The 27,014-nt window shown below is 45.4% G+C and overlaps 1 protein-coding gene across 1 annotated transcript in view; it reads right to left on the reverse strand.

Moving 5' to 3' along the window:
* Window positions 1-1,197: 1,197 nt before the first annotated feature.
* Window positions 1,198-27,014, reverse strand: part of UNC45B (unc-45 myosin chaperone B) — a 46,203-nt gene continuing 20,386 nt past the window's right edge. The window contains exons 13-20 of the mRNA XM_040336897.1: window positions 26,476-26,616; window positions 25,966-26,093; window positions 24,941-25,007; window positions 24,704-24,817; window positions 22,797-22,912; window positions 19,959-20,076; window positions 13,891-14,049; window positions 1,198-1,683 (exon numbers count right to left, since the gene is read on the reverse strand). Coding sequence (XP_040192831.1) covers window positions 1,423-1,683; window positions 13,891-14,049; window positions 19,959-20,076; window positions 22,797-22,912; window positions 24,704-24,817; window positions 24,941-25,007; window positions 25,966-26,093; window positions 26,476-26,616 — 1,104 coding nt within the window. The 3' untranslated portion in view covers window positions 1,198-1,422. The remainder of the gene's footprint in view (window positions 1,684-13,890; window positions 14,050-19,958; window positions 20,077-22,796; window positions 22,913-24,703; window positions 24,818-24,940; window positions 25,008-25,965; window positions 26,094-26,475; window positions 26,617-27,014) is intronic.

Genomic DNA, 27,014 nt, shown 5'->3' on the forward strand with positions numbered 1-27,014 from the left:
CAGGTGTCTCTGCAGACATTGAGGAGTGAAATGGAATCAATGTACTAAAAAATAACATATAGGGGTGTATTGAATACATTCATTGTTACATTCTTTGTATTGCAATGAATGTAACATTTACCAAGCAGTCACTGCATGGTGCGTCAGTAACTGTAATTTAAAACTCCAGAACTAATAGGTACACCTGCAATGAATGTTTGGTGGATGCCACATTTTACTGTTTTATTCAGGGCCAGGGCTAGCGCAAGTCAACTCTGGCACTTGCCTTACGGCGCCAGCGCCAGCCAGGGGACATTTCAGTGGCGGCCGCCCGATCGAGACCTCAGACCAGCAGCACCACGCGGGGTGGAGGCGCTCAAGCTCCAGAGTGCTCCGCTCCCTCCTTCTCCTTGTCTGAGGCCGCGGTATTTACTTTTTCAAATCCTCCTCCCCGATCCACCCGGGCGGCGCAGCTGCACACTGTCCTCTCCAGCTGCCGCCCGGTGGGGTTTGTCCTGAGGGGGCGAGGTTTGTGGTGGCCTCTGTGAGTGCACTAGTGGAGGGGTCTGTACTAATGGGGGGTGGTTTGTGGGGGGGAGGGTCTGTAATAATGGGGGATGGCTTGTGGGGGGCTCTGTAATAATAGGGGTGGTTTATTGGGGGGGTTTGTACTAATGGAGGCGGGAGGTTTGCTCACCACACAGGCCGGACACACGCCTGCAGAGCCACCACCGCGACTTACAAGGCTTCAGAAACACGTAAGGGGGACCTGTTTTAAAGTTTCCTGCTGGTATTCTGTATTGTGTTTTATATAATGTATTGCTGGGATTTGTAGTCCTCTGTAACTGCTGGTATTCTCCATTGTGCTGTATAATTGCTGGGGTTTTTAGTTCCTCTATAACTGGTCAGTGGTAATCTGCATTGCGCAGTATAATCATTATACAGCGCAATAGAGAATACCACCAGCTATAGAGGACTACAAATCCCAGCAATAGTACATTATACAGCGCAATGCAGAATAATGCCATCTATGCTATCTTTCTCTGTAAAAGATAAATAAGTTAAACGATCACTTTAAGCATCATAACCATTAAAGCTTAATTGAGCACAGATATAATGTATGGTGTGTGTGTGTGTGTGTGTGTGTGTGTGTGTGTGTGCGTGCGTGCGTTCGTGTGCGTGCCGGAGGAGGTGACAAAAATCCTTGCACCGGCCCTGGTTTTATTAAAAAAAATTGTAATGTTGTTGTTAGGCAAAACATTCATATTTGAAAGATAACTGTTCAATAACAAGTGTTTTAATGATATGTTTGTTTTAGTTTATATGAAGAGGGAAGCCATTTTAGCTGCTACCTCCAACCGAATGACCAAATGTACACTCACTTCGTTCCAACCATCATACAAAAGGAATGCAGCTCTAACTGGGTTTGTGTTATATGAGCACTCAGGAAACGGGTTTAATGAGACCATAATCTAAGCATTTGACCAGGGCTTCTCTGGCCACAGCTATAATATGTTCCTTCTTTGGATTGTTCTCCTCTTTTCCAATAATGGTTAGGATCTCCAGCATTTCAGCCTCCACCATTTTCTTTGCAAGGTCTTTGTCAGCATTAATCAGGTTGTGGACAATCACAACTCCACGGTGCTGAACCTGCAAGTCCTCATTAAGGCAAAGTCTCTGCAGGATCTCCATCCACTGTGTAGTCTAAAAAATGTATACACACATAAAATGATTTATGTATAAAAGGAACATGTCACATTGCAAAGCCAAATAAGAAAGATAAAGCAGAAACCAATCAGATAGAAGCTAATCTAAAAGATTCCCATTATAGCATTTGCACAAACCAAAAGGGGCCAAAGTTTGACCTCTCTGCTGGTCACAAACACCCCCTTTTTCCACCACTACAAGTATGCTTGGGAATGAACCTAAAACCCCAAAGATTCGACTAAATGTGTCTTCTATTTTAGTTACTTGTACAGTATATGGCAAAACCTGTACCAGGTTGCACTAACTACCTCTGACCCCACTACATTGCTGGATTCTCCCAAATGGTCAAAACACCTCGGGGTTGATTTACTAAAATTGAAACGTCCAAATCTGGTGCAGCTGTGCATAAGAACCAATCAGCTTCCAGGTTGTTTGTCAAAGCTTAATTGAACAAGCTGAAGTTAGAAGCTGATTGGCTAAAGTTTTTAAATTCTTCCTGTGATCTCTGTCATGTCTCTCCATTCAAAGAAAAGTGGAGGCTTATTTACTTATATCATCATGTAATCACTGGTGATGATGTCGCTGTTAAAACATAGACTATCAATATGAAGCTATGCAATCGTTGTGGCCATGTCATTGAACTTTTAGGGCATATGGGAGTAATTTCAGACTTCTGGGGGCAGATTCACGTATCTGGGCGCATCTTTATGCGGGCGTAGCGTATCCTATTTACGCTACGCCACCGCAACTTCGACAGGCAAGTGCAGTATTCACAAAGCACTTGCTCCGTAAGTTGCGGCGGCGTATCGTAAATTGGCCGGCGTAAGCCCGCGTAATTCAAAGTAGGCTGGTAGGGGGCGTGTTGAATGGAAATGAATCGTGACCCCACGTAAATAATGCGCCTAACGAATGGCGCATGCGCGCGCATGCTCAGTATCACGTCAAATTTTTTCCCTAAGTTACGCCGGCTCAATGCTTAGTCGACGTGAACGTAACCTACGCCCATCCCCATTCACGTACGACTTGCGCAAACAACGTAAAATACGACGCTGTTCCGACGTGGAGATACGCCGTCGTAAGTCTTTTGTGAATCTGGCCCCTGGACTATATTTGTAAGAGCCTATTCACAAAGGGGCGAGTCATCAGGAGCGACAGCCGCCTGACAAGTCACCTCCTGCTTTGTTCAAAAGAACCGTTCTAATAGGAACGGCACAAGTCGCTCCGACTTAGAAAAAGGTTCTTGTAGGACTTTGTGGGCGACTCGAGGTGACTTGCATAGATTTCTATACAGAAGTCATTTTGCAAGTCGCCTCTCAAGTTGTCTTCAGGTCGCCCTGCCGAGTCGCCCCCAAAGTCGTGCCGCCCCTGTGTGAATGGGCTCTTTAGGGCATATTTTCAGTGAGAAATATGGAGGATGTCACTGTTAACTTGTCCTTCTGCAAATGGTAGTTGCCTGTCTATCATGCTGACCATCATGCTTCAATACTTTGAATCATTTACTAAGAAAAAGCATGCCGCTAATAATTTATGATTTTCTGATATTAAAAATTGTTCCAAGTCAGTGACTTTGAAAGAATTGAAGCTAATGGGTGAGCGTAATAGCCAGGAAACTAACATTTTGAAAGGGGTTAGCTAAGGCAGTCCCGTATTACTCTGAACGTAGGTTTACTTTAATCAGCATGTTCTTTGTTTCAAATTTTAACTGCCTTAAAACTAGCATTCTACAACCCCTTCCTTTCCAGGAACTTTTCAGTTTTTAGTGCTGTGATAATTTGACTGACCATTACTCATGCAACACGATACCAAAATAAATGTTATATCATTCTTGTTTGCCTTACTTTCTAGTATAAAATATATTAAATAAAAATGTCAAGACCGTACAAACACCCCAAATATGACAAATTTTTGTAAAATAGATACCCCCAATGTGATCTTATTTTTGCCACAATTTTTTGGCAAAGAAAAAATATGCTGGTACGTAGGTGTTTTTTTTTACCTTTGGGTACCGTAGATTATCACTGTTTCACAGGCTCTTACAATTTTAGGGCTTGACATGTTTTGTATCTGTTTAATTTGCACAACCTCATCTTTTATAATTTTACAAAAAATGGGTAATATATTGGGGTTATGTAAAAGCAGAAAAATAAAACCAGCCCATACAGAGCTTGTAAATAGTCCTGCAGCAGCGCTGCAAACCCCTGGTTTGATGTGTAAGCTGTGTGGGATGCTGGATAGCAGCATTCCTACCGGAAGTGACGTTTTGCGCTCCACTTGCTGAGGGAACCAGGAAGTAAGCTGCAGGAAGGATTCCAAAGCGGTCTTCAGGGGTCCTGATAACAGTGAGAGTGGCACAAACACCCACACCAATTATATTTTTGCCTGACTATTTCATATATCTGGTATGCATGTTTTTATAAGGGGGCCTGTATATATGTTTTTTTGGTAACATTAAAATTATCGAAACAATATTGCGCTATGTGGATTTTTCTTTCCCTTACATAACTGCCAATACCTGGAGAGTGAAAAATCTATACGGTGATCAAGGAGATAGATTTGTATGCAGTTTCAATCCACCATCTGACAGTGACGAGTTACACTGAAACGCTGTTTTAAAGTAACCATCTGGTGAGTGCTTTCCCCGAAGGGGACCCCATATCCCCCCATGTGGTGAATTCCCTATTGGTGATTGGAGCACATACTGTTGATACTTCTGATCTGGTCATCCTACACAGCTTACACATCAACCAGGGGTTTGCAGCGCTGCTGCAGGACTATTTACAAGCTCTGTATGGGCTGGTTTTATTTTTCAGGGAGGCCCGGAGTGGAAAGACAGCACAGCAAAATAACGCAGGGCCAGGCATGACTGTGTGGAGGTAGGGCAAGCAGGAGTTAAATAAAAGGTGGAAGCTGATTGGAGGAACAAGAAAAGGCAGCCTGAGAGGAGAGGGGAGGGGTATTATATAAAGGGGAGGCGTGGACTCAGAGGAAAAGTGCGGGAGGAAAAGACCAAGGAGGCAGGATTTTTTATCTCTGCTCCTGTAACCCTCTTTGTAATGGCGGACATTGATAGGCTTTTAGCCAGGCTACGGGCGGCGGCTGCGTCTCGGGACCCCGGATGGTTGGAGGCTCAGGTCGGTGAGCTGCTGCGGGACGAGGCGGGGGGGTCAGACGAGACGGAAATGCGGTCGCCACGCGCTCGGAGGTCCAGGGCCCCGGAGCGTTACTCCCCAAGCCCAACAGCCAGAGCCCAGCGCCCTGTTAGGAGCCCCCCCGGCTAAGCGCGCCAATGCTTCTGCTGGGGGTGAGGCGGACCGGAATCCTCGACGTCGGGGGGGGCTCGGTGGGCGGGGCTACGGGTAACGATGGCGCCCGTACCTCGCCTGCACGCCGCGGACACAGGGATCGTTCGGTCTCCCCCTCTAGTCCGGATGTCGTGAGGGGGGGGGACTCGCCGGGGGAAAAGCCGTGACACGACCGGAGGGCTGGATTCTTCCGCGGCCGCCGGTTCCAGGAGGGAGAGGGGGGCGGAATCCCCAGGCCAGGAAGATGGCGCGGCGGGGCCTAGTCGGGGCCTTGGGAGGACAGACGGGCGTCCCGCCCCTACGACAGCAGGGTCCCACGCCAGAGGTCGCCCGGCAACTAGGCCAGGGTCCGCGACCCACAGGCAGGATCCGCCTGGGGGGTTGACATCGCCGAGGACGCCTGCTTCTCCAGCCAGGTCGGAAGGGGAGGCCTCCGAATCGGACGTGGATGATCCCGCGGTGGTGTCGCCGGCGGTGGACGGGCCTCCGAGGGCTGTGGGAGACGCATCCAGCCGGCAAGGTAAGCGCGCTCAATCTGGGGAAGGGGACATGGCGTCTGTTTTATGCAGGTTGTTGGGGGTGGGGAGTGGGGGGGTTTTGCCTGTTGTTGCTGCGGGGGTGGGGGTTGATGTTGCTGGGGGGGGGGGTGTGCGGGTCCCTGTTTCTTCCCCTGCTGTTGCACCAGGGGCACCGGCGGGACTTGGGGAATTTTTTAGGGGGTTGCGGGATCTGGTGCAGAGGTTTTCTGGGGGTTTGGAATCTCATCCGCAGGTGTCACCATGGGTGGGGGCGGGGGCTGCTGCGGCGGCACCCCCTGCGGTGGTGGCGGACGTCCCCCTCACCGGGGGGTCGGGCCCGGTCCCGGATAGCAGCACATCGGGGGAGAAGTCGGGGGGGGACAAGCCAGCAGTGGTCAGATCTGATGTGGTGCGCATAGCTGACGCTGCGAAATGTGAAGTTTATGTGTGTTACGAGGGCCCATTAGGGGCGCACTTGAAGCAGGAGGTGAGGGACAAGATAGTGAAAGGTGAGTACATAGAAATCTTCTCCCTCCTCCCATTGGAGAAATTTAATCTGGACAGAGTGAAGCCGGATGACTCCAAGAAGGAGGACGAAGAGAAGAGGAGGTACAGGCTTATTCCCCGTACATTTGTAAATTGGTTGCAGGCATTTGCAATAATGGCCAGCGTCATTGGGGAGAAGAACCCGGAGCATTGTTCCGGGTTATTCTGCTACATGGACGCGATTGGGGAAGCGCATCGGGTTTATGGGGGGACGGGTTGGTTGCGCTATGACGAGCAATTTCGTCAGCGCAGGGCGGTTCGTCCCTCGCTTCGGTGGGACCACAAAGACATCAGCTTGTGGATGCGCATGATGTCGGCTCCGCGGACGCAGAACCAGTTTTTTTCGGGGGGGGCCGGAGGTACATCCACCTCGGGACCGCCGGCCGGAAAAAAGTGGGGGGTGTGTTGGAGATTTAACGAAGGTTCCTGCACATATGGAGGAACCTGCCGTTTTAGACACGAATGTTCAGGTTGCGGCGGCAGTCATCCCTTGTCGCGATGCTTTAAGAAAGGAAAGAGAGCAGGGGAGGCTGGGAACAAAAGGGATGACGCCGGTGAAGGGGGAAAGGATGCGTCCTTTTCTAAATAGATACCCGGACAGGGCGGCGGCGGCTCTGCTCGCCTCCGGGTTCTCGGACGGTTTTGTCATTCCGTGTTCTTTGGCAGAGGTGCCACCCTTGGCCAAGAACTTGCGGTCCGCTCTAGAGAACCCGGGGGTGGTGTCAGACAAGTTAGCCAAGGAGGTGGAGTTGGGTAGGATGGGGGGGCCGTTTGACGAGGTGCCCCTAACCAGGCTAGTGGTTTCGCCTCTGGGGGTGGTGCCCAAGAAGGAACCGAACAAGTTCCGCCTCATCCACCACTTGTCCTTCCCAAAAGGGGGATCGGTGAATGACGCGATTGACCCGGAGGCATGCACGGTGTCGTACACATCGTTCGACGCGGCGGTGCAGTGGGTCAGGCGTTACGGGCAGGGGGCGCTCATGGCAAAATCTGACATTGAGGCCGCGTTTCGTTTGTTACCGGTACACCCGGACAGTTTTTGGCTGTTGGGTTGCCGGTGGCAGGGGAAGTACTATGTGGACCAGTGTTTGCCCATGGGTTGCTCCATCTCGTGCGCCCTGTTCGAAAAGTTCAGTTCTTTTTTGGAGTGGGTGGTCAGGGACGTGGCAGGAGTGAACTCGGTCATCCACTATCTGGATGACTTTCTGTGCGTGGGCCCTCCGTCTTCCAGGGTGTGCGCGACGTTGCTAGCAACGCTGCAGCATGTTGCAGAAAGGTTCGGAGTTCCGTTGGCGGCAGACAAAACGGAGGGCCCGACTACAGAATTGAGTTTTTTAGGGATCGTGTTGGACTCGGTGGCCATGGAATGTAGGTTACCAGTGGAAAAGGTGGTGAATCTCCGGCTGGAGATTAGAGGTATGTTGGGGCGCCACAAAGTGCAGTTGAGGGCGCTACAATCCCTGTTGGGCAAATTGAATTTTGCCTGCCGCATCATTCCCATGGGGAGGGTGTTCAGTCGACGGCTGTCGGCGGCTACTGCAGGGGTTAAAGTACCAACGCATTTTGTCCGGTTGACAAAAGAGCTGCATGCGGACTTGCAGGTATGGCATTCGTTTCTGGAGGAGTACAATGGCCGGTCCTTGTGGATGGAAGGCCCGGTGAGTAACTTCGATTTAGATCTGGTCACGGACGCGGCCGGGTCGACGGGTTACGGGGCCTTCTTTAAGGGAAAGTGGAGTGCGGAAGGGTGGCCGGAGGAGTGGGTCAGGACGGGTCTGGTAAAGAACCTGGTGTTGCTAGAACTGTTCCCAGTGGTGGTTGCCATGGAGTTGTGGGGGGAATCTTGCAGGAATCTGAAGATCAGACTGAACTGTGACAACATGGGAGTGGTTCAGGTCATCAACCGGATCACCGCCTCTTCTTTGCCGGTGGTTAGGTTGCTGCGCCATCTGGTTTTAAGATGCCTTCAGTGGAACATATTCATGTATGCTGTGCATATTCCGGGTGTGGACAACAGGCTGGCTGATGCGCTGTCTCGCTTTCAGTGGGACAAGTTCAGAGAGTTGGCCCCGCTTGCAGACAGAGAAGGGGTGCCTTGCCCGGGTTGGATGTGGGGGATTGTCTCGGAACAGCAGCAGCATGGATCAGGCGCTCGGTGAGTGGGGCCACGTGGGCGGCTTATGCAAAGGTCTGGAAGGAGTGGTCCAGTTACATGCGCTTAACGGATGGGAAGCCAGGTGATGCTGAAATGGGTTGGTTGGTATTGTACTTTGCGGCTCGGCACATGGAGGGAGGCGGGTCGGTTTCTGCACTGGATAAGAAGCTAACGGCCCTGGCGTTCTTGTTTAAACTACAGGGCAGGGTGGATTTTACTAAGTCCTTTTGGATAAAGCAGGCGATGAAGGGATACAGGAAGGGCCATAGGTGCAGGGATTCAAGGAGGCCAGTTTCTTTTAACATTTTACAGGCGATTTGTGGGGTGCTGGTTGAGGTATGCTCCTCGGCATACGAGGTGAGTTTGTTTAGGGCGGCCTTCACTATCGCGTTTTTCGGAGCATTCCGGGTGGGGGAATTGGTTTGCCCCTCTAAAACAGTTGGGGGGGGTTGCTAGTCACGGACGTGCACGTGAGGGAAGGTAGGGTGGTGTTTAGGTTGCGCAGGTCAAAAACTGATCAGGCCGGGAAAGGGGTGGACGTGTGTTTATATGCTTTACAAGGGTCAGAAATTTGCCCGGTAAGGGTGGTTGGGGAGTTTTTGGCCATTCGCCCAGGGGTGGAGGGGCCCTTGCTAATGCATGAAGATGGGTCATTTGTATCCAAGTTCCAGTTCATAGCGGTGTTCCGGAAATGTTTACGGGTGGCCGGTTTTGAGGACAAACAGTTTGCCTCGCACTCCTTCCGCATCGGGGCGGCTACTGAGGCGGCTCGGTGCGGGTTGGATGAGGCGGCAATAAAGCGTATAGGCAGGTGGGAGTCTAGACGATTCAGGTCGTACGTTAGACCTCATATGGTGATGGATTAACAGTTCGGGGCGGGAGGGGCAGGAGCCTGAAGGTGAATCGTTTGACATGTTGCATTATATTGTCATTAAAATGTTGTTGTTTGTTTTGCAGATGGTGTTCAGGAGCGCCTCGTTTGGATTCTGGGGCATTCATTTGTGTACTGGGGGGCTAGGAGGGCAGAAGCGAGGCCGGAGGGCAGGCAGCTGGGTTTCCCTAGGGGTGTGGCTAGGATTCGGTGGCTGGGGATCAGGGGAATGGAGTGGGGCAGGGTGCTGCCTGAGGTGCAGCATTATGCCCGACTGGACCGCTCTCCTGATGTGCTAGTTCTCCATGTAGGGGGGAATGACTTAGGAATTAGGCCTATTGGGGACCTGATCACGGCCGTTAAGGCGGATGTGTTGACATTTCGCGCGGCGTATCCCAGGATGCTACTGGTTTGGTCCGACATCATCGCTCGGACCACCTGGCGCATGGCGAGATCAGTGGTGAGGGTGAACAAGGGGCGGATTAAGGTCAACAAGGTAATTGGGCGGTTTGTGGTGAGACATGGGGGGTTAGTGGTGAGACACTTGGAGTTGGAGGAGAACGTGGGCCTATACCTCCGCAGAGATGGTATTCACCTATCGGACGTGGGTATGGAGTTGTGGTTTTTAGATTTACAGGAGGGGATCCAGAGGGCCCTGCGGGTGTGGAGGGGCCCGTAAGGGTAAGGCTTTACCCTTTCGGGCTGTGGCGGTGTTCGTTGGTCTTTGATGGTGGCAGTTACAGATGGGATGGAAATGGTGGTGGGCTCATCGGTGGGATGGGACCCTTATGGGGGATTATTCCAGTGGAACGGTGTCTGCTGGAATACGGTGATGGTTGCACTGCGGTGGAAAAAGGTTCGTCTCCGAGCTGGTTCGGCTGGGGGCCGGTTATGGTTAATGTTTCCGCAGTGAAAGGTTAAAGAAAGGAAGTTTAAGCCGGGTTACCGTCATAGACCAACAAGCTGGGTTATTATTATTAAAAGTGTTTATTGAATTGTTTAAGGAAAAGTTAGTGTGTTTTAATTATTTTATTTAAATTAATTATGCTTTAAAAATAAAAAAACTGGCTGTCGTGGCCAATTTACTCCAACAAAATCTGTGTCTCTCGTTAATCTAGAAAGGGGTTAAGGTATGGTAACAAATGGGGGGTGATGGTTTTGGGGGGTAATTGAGCTATCCGAAGTACACTGGTCATGCTTTTACATATGGACTTTATTTATTGAAGCAGCTGCTTTTTATTGTTTATATTGTGTTTTATTGTAACAGATTTTATCTTTGGGACTTTGAGACGCATCCTAAGCGCAGGGTTGTACTATAAATAGAGGGGCTGGTTAATAGTACTTTTACAAATATATTGGGGTTGATTTACTAAAACTAAAGAGAGAAAAATCTGGTGCAGCTCTGCATAGAAACCAATCAGCTTGAGTTAGAAGCTGATTGGCTACCATGCAAAGCTGCACCAGATTTTACACTCTCCAGTTTTTGTAAATCAACCCTATTGTGTTTTGTAAACTAGACAATTTTTTTAATGAAAATATGGGTTTGTTAAACAGTTGTCAAAAATTATGAGAAGGAGCAAGTGGACTCTCAAATGTAAATAGTAGTCATTTTTGAAAACTGCGTTAGCCAATATGATTGGCTCTGTGCTGTTTGCCTATGATAACTGCTTAACAAAATTTTCATCCCCATTTTAAGCAAACATTTTTTCCCCTAAATAGCTTCCTTTACCTTAGTGCAGTCCTCATTTACTTACCTCATCCTTCGATTTTGCTTTTAAATGTACTTATTTCTTCTGAGAAATCCTCAATTCCTGTTCCTCTCTCTGTAACTCCACACAGTAATGCAAGGCTTTCTCCCAGGTGTGGAGAAAGCCTCTTGAGGGGGGAGGGGGCGAGCAGGAGTGTCAGGACACTCTCTACTTTGCAGATAGAGAAAATAGCTGTGTGTTAGTGGGTGTCCTGACTCTCCTGTAGTCCAAGGGAGGGGGCAAGCACGACACTCCACACCAGGGAGAAAGCCTTGCATTACTGTGTGTAGTTACAGACAGAAGAACAGGAAGTGAGGATTTCTCAGAAGAAATAAGGACATTTAAAAGTGAAATCGAAGGATGAGGTAAGTGAAGGAGGACTGCACCAAGGTAAAAGAAGCTATTTAGGGAAACATTTTTTTACCTTTACAACCCCTTTAACCTCCCTGGCGGTATGATTCTGTCTGGAATTACGTACCAAAAGCGGTACATTTATTTTGCAAGGAAATTGGCGTTTTATACTGTAGGCCTGTAATTTTTAGAAATAACTCACTTAAATCTGACCAAGCAAGAGTCTTGTAGGCATCCCGGGTATGATTTTTTTTTTTAAAACAAAATTATAAATTATAATATAATAAATAATTATAAATAATTATAACAAATAATAATATAATTATAATAAAAATTATTCAATAATGTAATCAACTCAAAATCACTGAAATTTGCAGTTGCAGAATTGTCGCTGTCATTATTTTATTTTTTTTATGACGAATTTCCCCGCAAATCGCTATCGCACAATTCTGCAAGTGATTATAATTTATTATCGCTGTTTTCTAGCTGATCTAAAACCATTTTTGACATAAAGGGACACTTTTGGACAATCTACAGTTTTTAGGCAGAAATGACATTTTTTATTATATAAAAGTACATGCAGGGCACTGGGCAGACCACTAGGGACAAGGGGGGTGTGTATTTTTTACATACAGTACTGTAATCTATAAGATTACAGTATACTGTATGTAATGTGTTTGTTTACTTTTTTGAATTTGGCGCCGTTCTCCGTCCCCGTGCGTCGTAACGTCGCAGGGAACGGAGATCGGCGTCACACGGGGACTGTGAATCGAGCGAGGAGGTCCCGCTCGCTCACACAGCGGGTGGCATCGCTGGATCCAGGGACAAGGTGAGTAAACCAAGCCTGTGGATCCAGCGAAAGGTAAGCCCGTCCAGCCCGAGCGCGACTCGGGTTTGCCGATCCTAACATGTAAAACCAACCCCGAGTCGCGCTCGGGTTTACCGTCAGGGGGGTTAAATGACTCACATCATCAAACTAATTTTATTATTACAACTCGAGTAAATACAAAATGCAGTTTTTAAATGATGGTTTCCTTAATGATGGTTTCCTTAACCACTTAACCCCCGGACCATATTGCTGCCCAAAGACCAGAAGACTTTTTGCGATTCGGGACTGCGCCGCTTTAACTGACAATTGCGCGGTCGTGCGACGTGGCTCCCAAACAAAATTGGCGTCCTTTTTTTCCCACAAATAGAGCTTTCTTTTGGTGGTATTTGATCACCTCTGCGGTTTTTATTTTTTGCGCTATAAACAAAAATAGAGCGACAATTTTGAAAAAAATGAATATTTTTTACTTTTTGCTATAATAAATATCCCCCAAAAATATATAAAAAAACTTTTTTTTTCCTCAGTTTAGGCCGATACGTATTCGTCTACATATTTTTCGTAAAAAAAAATCGCAATAAGCGTTTATTGATTGGTTTGCGCAAAAGTTATAGCGTTTACAAAATAGGGGGTATTTTTATGGCATTTTTATTAATATATTTTTTTAATAGTAATGGCGGCGATCAGCGATTTTTTTTTCGGTACTGCGACATTATGGCGGACACTTCGGACACTTTTGACACATTTTTGGGACCATTGGCATTTTTATAGCGATCCGTGCTATAAAAATGCATTGGATTACTATAAAAATGCCACTGGCAGTGAAGGGGTTAACACTAGGGGGCGGGGAAGGGGTTAAGTATGTCCCTGTGTGTTCTTACTGTGGGGGGGGGGTGGCCGTACTAGGGGAAACACTGATCATCTGTTCATACATTGTATGAACAGAAAATCACCATTTCCCCTGCTGACAGGAACGAGAGCTGTGTGTTTACACACACAGCTCCCGGTCCCCGCTCTGTAACGAGCGATCGCGTGTGCCCGGCGGCGATCGCGCCCGCCGGGCACACGCACGGGAGTCGGGGGCGAGCGGAGGCGCGCGCGCGCGCCTCCTAGTGGCGGCTCAAAGAGCCGCCGTATAGCTACGGGCTCTCGCCCAGGAGAGCCGACCTGCCGCCGTATAATGACGGTGCGCGGTCGGCTAGTGGTTAAGTAAAGCAAAAAAAGCTGCCCAAACCTGCCTGGCTTTATGTGAAAAAGTATTTGCCCCCTAAACCTAATAACTTGTTGTGCCACCCTTGGTGGCAACAACTGAAATCAAGTGTTTGTGTCTGGCAATGAGACTGTCACATTGCTTTGGAGCAATTTTGGCCCACTCTTCTTTGCAGAATTGTAAATTCAGCCACATTGGAGGGTTTTCCAGCATGAACAGCCTGTGCAAGGTCATGATACAGCATCTTGGATTGGATTTAAGTCGGGGTTTTGACTAGGCCACTCCAAAATCTAGATTTAGCTTTGTCTGAATCATTTGGAGGTGGACTTTCTGTTGTGTTTCTGACCATTGTCTTGCTGCATAACCCAAGTGCACCCAAGCTGCAAAGCAGCCCCAGCAGCGGACCAGTTTCAGCAGACATGTTCGGTCGTCTGTACGAGGCCTTAGTGTGCTTCACTTTGTCAGACAGCTTCTATTTATGTGATTTCTTGATTCAACAAGTCTGGCAGTAATCAGGCCTGGGTGTGGCAAGTGAAATTTAGCTCAGCTTTCCAAAAAATATTGGTTAATCACAGTTCATGATTCAGCATGGGAGGGGGCAATTACTTTTTTCACACAACTGTATTTTCATTTAAGTAAGGTGTGCCTAATTTTAGCTTGCACTGAGCTGTACTCACCACTTGTGTTAATTTTTGGCATAGCTTCTTCTCGGCTGAGGTCAAAACAGCTAGGGTTCCTGCTGCGGCTCTTTGCAGTTTCACTTCATCCTCTTCACCGCACAACAATACAACCAATTTCAAACGATCATTTCCTTCTGCCGAGAACCTTTCCTGGATCTACAAGAATGACACCACAAAGTAAGGCTGGTGGACATTTTTGTATTTTGACTGTTAAAATATTAAGCTTGTAAAGTGGTTCTATACCACAGTATTTGTAAAGCCATGGGAACTCCACTGGAGCATTCAGTTCTTGTATTTATAAGCTAAAAAGAGATTTTCCTTTTCCAAAATAGGAATGTTCCACATTGCATCATATATATGAAACATTATATAGATAAGATAAATATGCCTAAAAAAAATTATAACAATATACTAATTTGCTAAAACAGCGCAGGACTATGAAAGCAATTAAGATAACCGTCAACAAAAAAAAAATATTGTCCCATCATATAAATCTGTTAAACTATGTTTTATTAAAGAACGCAGCGGTACACAATGCAAGTTTCAATACATTGAAGTATGGAGTAGCCCAAACTAGTTGCATCATGTCCTGAGGACTGTTGTGGACTGTCTGAAATACTAATACGCTACCAAATGAGTGCGATGTTGAAGCTTCTGCTAATATGATCCTTTGGTGTCTTGGGACTTATCCACTACTGAGTTGGGAAGTTTTACTTTGGCTGTTCAGAATGGGTGCAGTAATTTTTACTTTATTTATCCTGGTTGGTAATTGTGTTTCAATGCAATCTATGGACATATGCTCTGTCTTCTAAACTAAGCTTACTGTGTGAAATTTACAGTAAACTTATGAATTTCGCCAGTAAAATTTATTGTACCCACATGGATGGATGGATACTGTCCATGGCATAAATCCACCAGCTTTGCTGGGACACACTTTACACGATACAATAATATCCAGATTCATCAGCCTATTTCTTGCTTAGCCATTTTATGGGGTTTGGATTTACAGCATTTATATTATATTTGTTTCAAGGATTTCTCGTGTTATTCCTGTAAACAGTAATTTTGTGAGATACAGTTATTTGTTTGAATAGTTGGCCTTACTGGAGGCTCAGAATTTTTCTTTTGCAAAAAATGATTGTTACTTCTACTTCAGTCTGAGGATTTGGAACTTTTCTTGACTCTACCTGCGCATGTTATTCCGATAGGAATGAGGCATGAGCGCTACATTTAAGACTAACAGACTAAAAAAAATGCCAAGAAAAAAGTATTAGCACGATCCACATCAAAAAGCACATGCGTTTGCACATGCATTTCTAATTTTGTGTTTCCTTCATTGTTTCGGCAGCGAAAATGCTAGGGTTTCGGATAACAGTTTATGTTTTGGATGGAAATTTCTGAGGGCAATTAGTCTGATTCCTATCTTAATCTGTTAGACACATCAACATATGAACCAAAAACTAGACAGAATAGGGAAATGCTCAAAATAACGAAACCCTAATGGTTTCAAATGGTCAGGGGATGCAGAAAATAAGCCAGGGGTGGAATATGACGTTGGAGAAATATTACAAATAGTTGCCCTACTCCAGCATTTCATTCACTTAAATGTTTCTCTTCTGGCCTCATTCTAAATTCACTAGCTGCAATTATCACCCAAAATGGATGCTGTGCATATGCAATAAGCTACCACTGCATCCACTTAAACAAGGTTATTTCTTAGCAAACACTCATAAGCGTAAGTGGGAAGGATTATCACTATAATAGCCATAGCTGCTAGGAGGCATTTAAAGTGTCACTAAATCCACATCATAAAAACTATCAATAAATGGTGTATTACATGCTGTTCATACTGACTCAGTCACTATGAGATTGGTTTTCTGTATTCTGAAAAAACCTGAATGATCCTGCTGTTCTCTATCTCTATCTCCACCTGCCGTTCTCTATCTCCATCTATCTTCTCTTTTGTTCATTTCCCCATTTCAGCTAGGGATTTTACAGAGCAGTGTTAGCAGCTCTGCACATGCTCAGTTTTCAGTGAGTTTCTATGCTGAGCATTTCCTCTCTGAGCAGCCCATGTGACTATAAAGTCACACATGTGGACGTATACACAATGGTAAATGACAACTAGGGTTGTCCCGATACCGATACTAGTATCGGCATCGGTACCGATACCGAGCATTCGCCTGAGTACTTGTACTCGGGCAAATGCTCCGATGCTTCACCTGATACTTGTACAGTCAGCAGTGATCTGTGCGGTGGTGGAGTTACAAGCACCGATCACCGCTGACTGTCCTCGTATCCTCCTCCAGCCCCCCTCTGTTCTGCTGCTGTACCCCTCCGTGTCCCCCTCCATGCTGCCACCCCCCTCCGTGTCCCCCTCCATGCTGCCGTCTCCCTCCGTGTCCCCCTCCGTGCTGCAGTGTCCCCCTCTGTGCTGCAGTGTCTCCCTCTGTGCTGCAGTGTCTCCCTCCGTGCTGCAGCGTCACCCTTCGTGCTGCAGTGTCCCCCTCTGTGCTGCCGTGTCCCCCTCCGTGCTGCCGTGTCTCCCTCTGTGCTGCCGTGTCTCCCTCTGTGCTGCTGTGACCCCCTCCGTGCTGCAGTGTCTGCCTCTGTGCTGCCGTGTCCCCCTCTGTGCTGCCTTGTCCCCCTCTGTGCTGCCTTGTCCCCCTCTGTGCTGCCTTGTCCCCCTCTGTGCTGCCGTGTCCACCTCCGTGTTACCGTGTCCCCCTCTGTGCTGCCGTGTCCCCCTCTGTGCTGCCGTGTCCCCCTTCGTGCTGCCGTGTCCCCCTTCGTGCTGCCGTGTCCCCCTCCGTACTGCTGTGTCCCCCTCTGTGCTGCCATGTCCCCCTCCGTGCTGCCATGTCCCCCTCCGTGATGCCATGTTCCCCTCTGTGCTCCTCCTCCACCCCCTCGATCTGTCAGGATGGAGAGCGTAGGTAACTGAGCAACTGTGTTTACAATGTTTCAGTTTATGAATGGAGAGAAGCCTTGTCTTCTTTCCATTCATTTTCAGCGCAGCTGAGGCTGCAGAGAAAGGGACTGTGGAATCTGTGTCCCTAGTCCCTTTCCCTGTCTCAAAGGGAAATCTCACCAAAGCCCCCCAACAGGACTGATAAAAAAATTTGCAATAAATAAATAAAAAAATGATTGTAAAAAATGTAATAAAAAACACACCCCCCCCATTAAAAAAAAAAAGAAAGCATTGTAAATAAATAAATAGTAAAAAAAGAATTGTAAAAAAAAATAAAAATACTGACACATGTGCCACTATCACATGAGATTAAAAAAAAAGTATCGGTAATCGGTATCGGTGAGGGTGAGTACTCGAAAAAAAAGTATCGGTACTTGTACTCGGTCTTAAAGTGGCCACATCATGTTATTGCCAAAAAATAATAAAGATTTAATTTCAAATATATTTATATATATATTTGTATGGCAATTTAAAATAGTATATTGATATTATGTATTTTTACTCTGTATTCCAAAGGCTGTTTTTTTTTTTTTTTAACATGTGACCTACGGCAGAAGACTTAGAAGCTCCCCTTGCTTATGTTTCCCTGCAGACAGGTTGGGAAAGAGCAGGGTCATGTAACCGCTGAATATTGATTGGGAAAAAGGTACTTAGATTTATTTTGACTTTTTTAAAATAATTCCAGTGCCATCGGCCATATATAGAAACAGAAGGGACAATGTAAATTAAACAGTGCATGTTTAGTATCACTTTAAACAAGGTGGAATAGTGTGGACATCTACTTGTAGCTAATAAACATTTTCTACTGAATTCTGTTTAGGTATCCCACACAGTGCACAGAGTAGATGTGATGTCTGCACATCTGAAGAATGCAGACAGAATGACTGACCAGAACCAAAAGGCATACTTTGTAAGGCATAGTTTTTTTCTTTTTTTGTCATACTTGCCTCCACTGTGCAGTCTGTTTCGCACAGTGTCGCCCTGATCATAGGATGCATTATGGTGAAAAAATCGGATGCATTATGGTGAAAAACCACTAGGGTTTACAACCCCTTTAATAAAGAAGCTTAGAATTTTGCTTAAAGGAGTTGTAAAGGCAGAAGTTTTTTTTTATCTTAATGCATTCTATGCATTAAGATAAAAAACCTTCTGGGCCAGATTCACAAAAGAGATACGACGGTGTATCTCAGATACACCATCGTATCTCGGATTTTTTCTAGTCCTATCTATGCACCTGATTCATAGAATCACATACGCATAGATAGGGCTGAGATCCGACAGTGTTACACTGTGTTACACTGTCGGATCTTTTTTTTGATTTAAAAATGGCGCCGGGGGCGTTCCCGCTGATTTACACTGAATAATATGTAAATCAGCGAGATACGCGAAATTCACGACCGTACGCGGACCCGACGCGGTGTTCTTACGTCGTTTCCGTAGCGCGGTACCCGTCGTATACTTACCCATGCTAAAAGCAGGGGTAAGTATTGTTAAGTATGGCCGTCGTTCCCGCGTCGATTTTGAAATTCCCTACGTCGTTTGCGTACGCCGATTCACGAACACGCGCGTCGCAAGTCCCGCTCACGTCGCAACCACTGACGTCCTATTGACGTCAGTGGGAGCAATGCACGCCGGGAAATTCCCCGGACGACGCATGCGTATTTAAATCGGCGCGGGAGCGCGCCTGATTTAAATATGACACTCCCCTAGCCGCGGAATTTGAATTCCGCTGGGGGAGTTAGGATCCGCCGTCGCAAGTTTGGAGGTAAGTGTTTTGTGAATTTGACACTTTCCTCACAAACTTGCGAGGGCGGATCTTAATTCACATAGGTTACACGGATCTAAAGATCCGCTAACCTTTGTGAATCTGGCCCGTTGTGTGTAGTAGCCTCCCCAGCACCCCTTAATTACCCACTAGAGCCCCTTCTCTCTCCAGCGATGTCCACGATCCCCTCAGCCATCCAAGACTCTCTTCCTGATTGGCTGAGGAAGAACAGCGGCGCTATAGGCTCCTGCGGCTGTCAATCAAAGTCAGTCAGCCAATCAAGGGAGAGAGTGAGCGAGGCCATACCGGGGATCCATGTCTGAATGGATACACGGCGCTCTGACTCAACTTAGGTGCCCCCTGTAGTAAGCTGCTGGCTGAGGGGCACTCGAAGGAGGGGCTAGGAGCAGCGAAGAGGGATCCGAGAAGAGGAGGATCCAGGCTTCTCTTTGCAAAACCAACTGCACAACTGTAAGTATAACATGTTTGTTTTTTTCAAAAAAACAAAAAACAAGCCTTTACAATCACTTTAGTGTTCATACATTTGTGTATTGATAGCTGCATTCTAACCCAGTGACTATGTGTTATTATTGGTGCATCTAAAGCCGAATGTAGATGCGTAAAGCAATATAATCCAAGTATTTAGAAATATATTAATATTTAGGTTACAGTTGTAAGTGAATTGACTAAAAATAGTATGATAATTAGTAAAGGCTCACATCTGTAACTACAACAATAAAAACAAATTAAAAGCCAGCAGCTACACATACTGCAGCTGCTGGCTTTTAATAATGGAACACTTACCTGTCCTGCAGTCCAGCGAAGTCGGCACCATCAGCTGTCGGGTGATGCCGCCACCATTGCGGGTAAGGGAACCCGCAATGTAGCCTTACGGCTTCACGCTGGGAGCCCTACTGCGCATGCACAAGGCTCCGCTCCTCTCTCCTACTGGCCCGGTGACTGGGGGAGGTGGAGGGAGCCCCACGGTGACATCATGGACCACGGCGCAAACTCCAGGAAGTGGGAACAGAATACCTGTCAAAGACAGGTATTCTGCCCCCCCCCCCCCTCCCCTCCAAAAGGTGCCAATTGTGGCAACTGAGGGGCAGAGGAAATAAATGAGCGGAAGTTCCACTTTTGGGTGAAACTCCACTGTAAACTGACTTTTTATTGTCTTGTTAGCCCAACATACTATCCCTTGTCTTTTGTAAGTTCTTGCAAGTACATTTCCATAAATGGAAAAACTCTCCACCTACACAAAGGCGAAAACCTCATGAAAAAATTATTGCCCTAGCTGGTACCAAAGCAAGTACTGTATGTCTCACTTACCTCTTTGTTTACTGCTAAGTTGCACATACATTCGGTGGCAGCTTGTCGGATCTGTTCATGATTCTCAAACATATAATTCTCTATCTCAGCAAGGGCCTTCTCCTTTATGATTTTTTTCCTTTACGAGAAACATTTGAAAAAGATCACTTAAATATGTAAAGCATTCCTTTTTAGCCTTTATCAACATTTTCACTTTCAGTATTTTACATTTTCCACCATTTACTGCTTGTGAAGTGAGAAGTTTTTTAACAACTAAATTAAATAAAGAAAAAATAGTTGCTCCTGGGGCCGAATACCAGTTTTAGTTTCCAACAGTGATGAAATGATGTATTTTTTATTGTCTTTAACAATCAAGTAACAAACCTCATACTGAACATAATTTGTGTACACTATGCAGACTGTGCATTATGTTTATGAGGCCAGCTTTCCTTGGGGATTTCAAAGCTATCCCAGATCTTCTGTGAGTTGTAATCAATTTACATTTCTTTGGATTTGCTTCAGAAACTCCACCCAGATAATTGTGCCTGATAACGCTTTAAGGGAACTTCCCAAAGGGCATTCATATAGTGTGTAGGTTTTTAGCACCAGGAATGTGGAACTGATAGTTCTTGGTGTGGGCTGTTCTGCAAACAGGTAGAAATAAAATGTCCTGACACTTAACTTAACACAAGCCGGCCCTAAGGCCTCAAACACACGACCGTTTTCCTCGACAGAATCCATCAAGAAACTTGGTGGCTGAGCTTTTTTGCCGAGGAAAACGGTCATGTGTATGTTTTTCGTCGAGAAAACTGTCGTGGAACTCAACGAGAAAAAAAGAGAACAAGTTCTCTTTTTCCTCATCGGGAGTCTCAATTACCTTGCCGTGTTTCTCGTCAGGCTGGTCTACAACGAGAAACACGTTCGTGTGTATGCTTAGAAACCCACGCATGCTCAGAATAAAGTATGAGACGGGAGCGCACCTTCGGTAAAAGTAGCGTTCGTAATGGAGATAGCATATTCGTCACGCTGTAACAGACTGAAAAGCGCGAATCGTCTCATACCAAACTTTTACTTAACACGCAGTAACATGAGATTAGCAAAAGCAGCCCCAAGGGTTGTGCCAGTGGAATCGAACTTTCCCTTTATAGTGCCGTCGTAAGTGTTGAACGTCACCGCGTTTGAGAACAACGAGATTTTGTCTTGACAGTGTGTCAGGACCATCAGTCAGCTTCATCGGTTAACCGATTAAAAAGGTCCATCGGTCCTTTCTCATCGGATGGACTGATCGTGTGTACGCGGCATTAGTCTTAAACCGATCCCTGTAGCATCTTTTGTTGTATTGTCTGGACCCAAATGCTAGGCCATTCTCTATAGCCAAAGATTTGACACCTCTGAGATCTTCCGTCTGCCCCCACACAAATTCCAACTGGCAAGGCACTAGTATGGACTCCCTCACTAGGCCAACAGGAATATGTAGTCACTACCAGGCCAGTGCCAGGGCTTTGCCATTTCAAAATGGCTCAGCCTTCAGAGGTAAAAGTGGTCAATGAAATCTGTTGCTAGCAATTTTATGTTTTTAAGTGCTGCAATCAAACACAGAGGGCATCTCACAGTAAAAGAGAAGTGAACATGTGAGCTTGGAGCTTGGCCTTACCCTAATCCTTAGAATCAATTCTTAGGTTTTAAGGTTCAGATTAAATTTTAACACTTAAACCAAACCCTTACCTCAAACTCCTACTCTTAACACTCACCTTAGCCTAACCCAATAACCTAACCTCTAAGGCCCCATACACACGAGAGGATTTATCCGCAGATACGGTCCAGCGGACCGTATCCGCGGATAAATCCTCTCGAGGATTTCAGAGGATTTCTATGCGATGGCGTGTACACACCATCGCATTGAAATCCGCGCTGAAATCCTCTGCCGATGACGTGTCGCGCCGTCGCCGCTATTATGACGCGGCGACGGGCGCGACGCTGTCATATAAGGAATTCCACGCATGCGTCAAATCATTACGACGCGTGCGGGGAATCCCTTTGGACGAATGGATCCGGTAAGTCTGTACAGACGAGCGGATCCATCCGTTGGAATGGATTCCAGCAGATGGATTTGTTGTGCATCACAACAAATATCCGATCTGCTGGAATCCATCCCAGAGGAGATTTCTCCGCGGAAACATATCCGCTGGCGTGTACACACCATAGGATCTATCCGCAGAAACCCATTTGCTGGGATTTATCTGCGGATGGATTCTATCGTGTGTACGGGGCCTAACTCTTAAATTGTGCAGATCCGTATTTCCTTTTTTGAGTGTCTTACTCTGAATTCAATCAAAATAATGCCAAAGTGCTCATTACCGAGAACCAAGACCTCTCCAGATCTGATTACCCTACTAAACTCTGTAAGCCCCCCAAAACTTTCAAAGAAGCATTGTTTATTTCATCTGCATCCATGGCTTTAGGCTTTGGTCAAAACCCTATTGTTCATTACCATAGACAAGAATAAGTACATGCACTGCGTGGTACACCCTGAACCTAGTCCAAAATCTCAGTCAGTAAATTTTCATAGTACTTATGTGTGATGAGGAACCTGTTTTCTCTTTCTATGTATTCTTGCCATCGTAATTCTACTGAAAAAATATAACCACTGCAAGGAAGGCAACATTCTACACTTATTCATTATTATATAGTGTATCACATTAATGTTCAGTAATCACTGACACACATATACAGTAGTTCCATCAGCTGGTATTAAACATAGTGATCTGAACCCATTCGTTAAATTTAAAGGGATTTATGTGGCATGTAGCATGGTAAACATGTAAAGATTAATATTTATTGTGTGAACATAAAACCAACCTTAATTTGTCACTTTTTCCAGCAAGGTTGGTCAGGCCTAAAAGTGCTTCATAGTTCTGCATACCATCTTTCTCTGTGTTTAGAAGACTGACCAGGGGACGTACCACTTCATATACCTGGAAAGATACCAAAATGCTTATAAAGAGCAGTCTTCAAAACATATATTTATGTGGTAGCATTTTCTCATCCAAGAACAAACTGCTTCAAAGCTTCTACATCTTGAAAGAAAGAATAGTTACAGGCAGGTTGAAAAAAAAAAACATATTGGGCCAGATTCAGGTAGATCCGCGTATCTTTGCGGCGGCGTAACGTATCCGATTTACGTTACGCCTCCGCAACTTAGACGGGCAAGTGCTGTATTCTCAAAGCACTTGGTCCGTAAGTTGCGGCGGCGTAGCGTAAATCGGCCGGCGTAAGCACGCCTAATTTAAATTTGGAACAGGGGGGCGTGTTTTATGTAAATGTTCTGTGACCCGACGTGATTGACGTTTTTCACGAACGGCACATGCGCCGTCCGTGGAAATCTCCCAGTGTGCATTGCTCCTAATACGCCGCAAGGACGTATTGGTTTTGACGTGAACGTAAATTACGTCCAGCCCCATTCACGGACGAGTTACGCAAACAACGTAATATTTTCAAATTTCGTCGCGGGAACGACGGCCATACTTAACATTGGTACGCTGCACCTACGCCACCATATAGCAGGGGTAACTATACGCCGGTAAAAGCCTAACGTAAACGGCATAACTTTACTGCGTCGGCTGGGCGTACATTCGTGAATTCGCGTATCTAGCTGATTTACATATTTTGACGCGGAAATCAGCGTACTCGGCCCTAGCGGCCAGCGTAAAAATGCAGTTACGATCCAACGGCGTAAGAGACTTACGCCTGTCGGATCTAATAGATATCTATGCGTAACTGATTCTAAGAATCAGGCGCATAGATACGACCGGCCGGACACAGAGATACGACGGCGTATCTGGAGATACGCCATCGTATCTCCTCTAAGAATCTGGCCCATTGTTTTTAATCTAAGCACACAGATTAAAAAAAAATCATCTTAAAAACCCAGTTAATTGAAAGGATGGCAAAGCACTTATAAACCATGGTCCACGGAAAATAGAACTTGGTGGGAAAAAAAATAACATTCATTCAGAGGCATTACCCAGTCCATTCTTAAAGCATGCCATTGAACTGGCTAGAGCCTGCTCTTGTGGAATACTATTCTGTGTTTGTACAGTACTTATCGCAAATAACCCCTAAATTACTATTTTGCTGGTAAAATACATTTGTGGGAAGTTGGCAACTGACAAAATGACAATATGTATAATAATGATTATCTATACAGATTCATTTACAGTCGAAAATTGCCTGTAATTTCAATTGTGGAGTATGTTTACAGCTTGTTTAGTCATTTCCAATGCACCCTAGTAAATCCTATGGCCTCATTCACACGGGCATATCAGTCCATACATCTGTACAAAGGGGCTGTCTTCTGTGCAAACCTGTGCCTGCAGCCTGATCAAATCAATGACATGCGGTCAACTGCACAGATCTTCATGAGTATGCAAGTTTGATGCACATATCAGAATTCAGTCTGGCTGTGTCCTTATCCATGCATAATGCATGGCTGTACATTCCCAGATGCACATAAAGATGTGTACAGGTCCATGCAGCTGACTGCATGTCACAGATTTTCTGCCTGCACAGGTCTGCATGGAACACCTGTGCATCCTATACAGGAAAAGACAGCCTCTTTGAATGGGGGTAGGGATTGGTACATCTGTGTGAATGAGGCATAAAGCTCTCCACTTGTACCTCTGAATGGTGAGGCTGAATAGTAATTTGACCTCAGCAGTCAAGGTTGGGAGGATAGCTCTAGGCATTTGATCTAGTAAAATACATACCCTTTCTCCTGGGAATGCAATGTCAGGGTTAGATATAGCTGCTATTTTGGCAAGACCATGAGCGGCCTTTGTCTTCCCATCTTCAGTACCTTCCAGAGCCAATGGGATCATGACCTGTCAACACAAAGAGCAATGGTTGGTATTGTTAAACCTTCTTGGTTAGGAATAGCTAACAACTGAATAATTTTAAGACCTGTTGGATTAATAATAAAGAAGGGATATTGTTAAGCACTTTACCTTTCCACCCCCTTGTGCTACAATAGTTCCTCTGTCCTTTGGATCTTCACACAATGCCAGGAAAACCCTAGAAACAGTACAATGTAAATTATCAGAAACATGGCTGAAATGTATATACAACCCCTCTGTACTTGTTTTTGAGGACATGTATTGCCTTGTTTCCACTGAACGGAACGGTTCGGGTCAGTAAGTTTGGAACGGTTTAGAATGGACCGGTCTATTCTCGTGAGCGTTTCCACTGCAAATCGGACCGTCGGGGACCATACAGGATTTAGAAAAAATGCCTAGAGCGTCCACCAATCAGTGGAATGTATTGCATCTCCGCCCCAATGGAACCGTTCCATTTTCTATGGCCCCACATCTGAAGCAGGACCCAGAATGGTCCGGTACGGTTCGGTTTTATGGCACACTTTCATAATGGAAACACCCAAAATAGCGTACCGAACCGTACCGAACCGATCCGCTCAGTGGAAACGAGGCATATGTCTCTGTTGTAATGTTGGAATTTCTCCATGTGTGCTTTCTCAATAAAATATATATTTGAAACATTTTTTTTATCAGAAACAGCTAAAAAAATGTATCTTGCATTCTCTGATCTCTGAGCTATTTAAAGTGGTTGTAAAGGCTTAAACCTTTTTACCTTAATGCATTATATGCTTTAAGGTAAAAAACCTTATACATGCAGCTCCCCAGCCCCTCCTTATACTTACCTGAGTTTGATCTAGATACAGCACTGCGCACAAAAGCAGATGCTCTCTTTGCCTGCATGAGTGCCCCCATAGCAAGTGGCTTGCTATTGTATCATATATATTTAAAGGTAAAATATAATGGTCTGGGGTAAATTTTATTTGTAATTTTCTTAAATTTGTTTTTAAACAGATTTCTTTTTTTTTTAACTATGCATATACAATCTTTGTGTTACTAATAATTATTTAACACAGGGTATACACATGAGCTATGGAGAGAACGAGTATTCATATTTTTCCTTTAGCAATAAAGATACATTTTGTTCTAGGTAATATTACCTGGCTAGCTGTTCTTTGGTTTGATCTGTAAGGATAGAGCTGTCTGCTTTCAACATGCAAGCAAGGGTGGATATCACATCAGCCTTCAACAGTCTCTTAACTCGCTTGGTCACAAAGTCTTTCTTGTCCTAACAGAACACAGAAGAAAATCGAATAAATGCAAAATAGGATAGACAGTTTTCTCAAGCCAAATGACCAAAAACTATGCAGCACGACAGAACCGAATAGGTTACAGTTTTTGTCTTAGGAAAGTAATCACGCTGAAGCACAATGTTTTCAGGGTGTATTTAGATGTTAAATTATATTTTATTAATTCATTATTTCAACAAGCGCTGCTATAAAATATTCTGTACAGGTACTAACCTAGATGTGGCATAACTCTGGGTACCAAATATTTTATGGGTGCTTAACCAGATAATTAAAAAAAATGTTGTCCCAGTTGTGTACATAAAAACCAAACACGGCCCATTATCTGTTTTATAATGTGCCCTTCTCCAATAGGTGACTTACCTTTGGGTGCTGTTCAGGAACATGTTGCTTTGAGAATTTGGCCAGTTGTACCAGCTCAGGAATGACCTCTTTCACATCATAACTGTTTGTACAGTTGACCAGAGTGGAAGCCACTGAGTACAAGACTGTCTTGTCACTTGTCTGTGGGAGTAAATGCTGAGATGTCAACTAAACAGTACAGAGCAAGCATTATTTTTTTTTTTTTTTTTTTAAATCTGTTTATTGAATTTTAAAACATTCAACAAAAAAAAAAAAAAAAAAAGAAAACAAACATTGGTCATGACAAAAATTGGCTAAGGTACATACAGAAATATGATACGAGGCAATCTGAATACATAGAAGAAGGTGGGAAGTTCAAGTCAGCATAAAGGTCTCAGCGGGCCGTCATTCACGAGTGGAAAAAAAATAAAATAAAATAAATAAAGAAAAATAAAAAGGGGAACCCTGCAGCTCATAGACACATGAGATATTACATTCGAAGAGTCCTATACAACATCCGGGAACAAAGAATTAAGTGGAGCTTGGGTCTGCGGCTGTGG

The sequence above is a fragment of the Rana temporaria genome, chromosome 2 (genome assembly GCF_905171775.1).
Source record: "Rana temporaria chromosome 2, aRanTem1.1, whole genome shotgun sequence".
NCBI classification, from domain to species: Eukaryota; Metazoa; Chordata; class Amphibia; order Anura; family Ranidae; genus Rana; species Rana temporaria.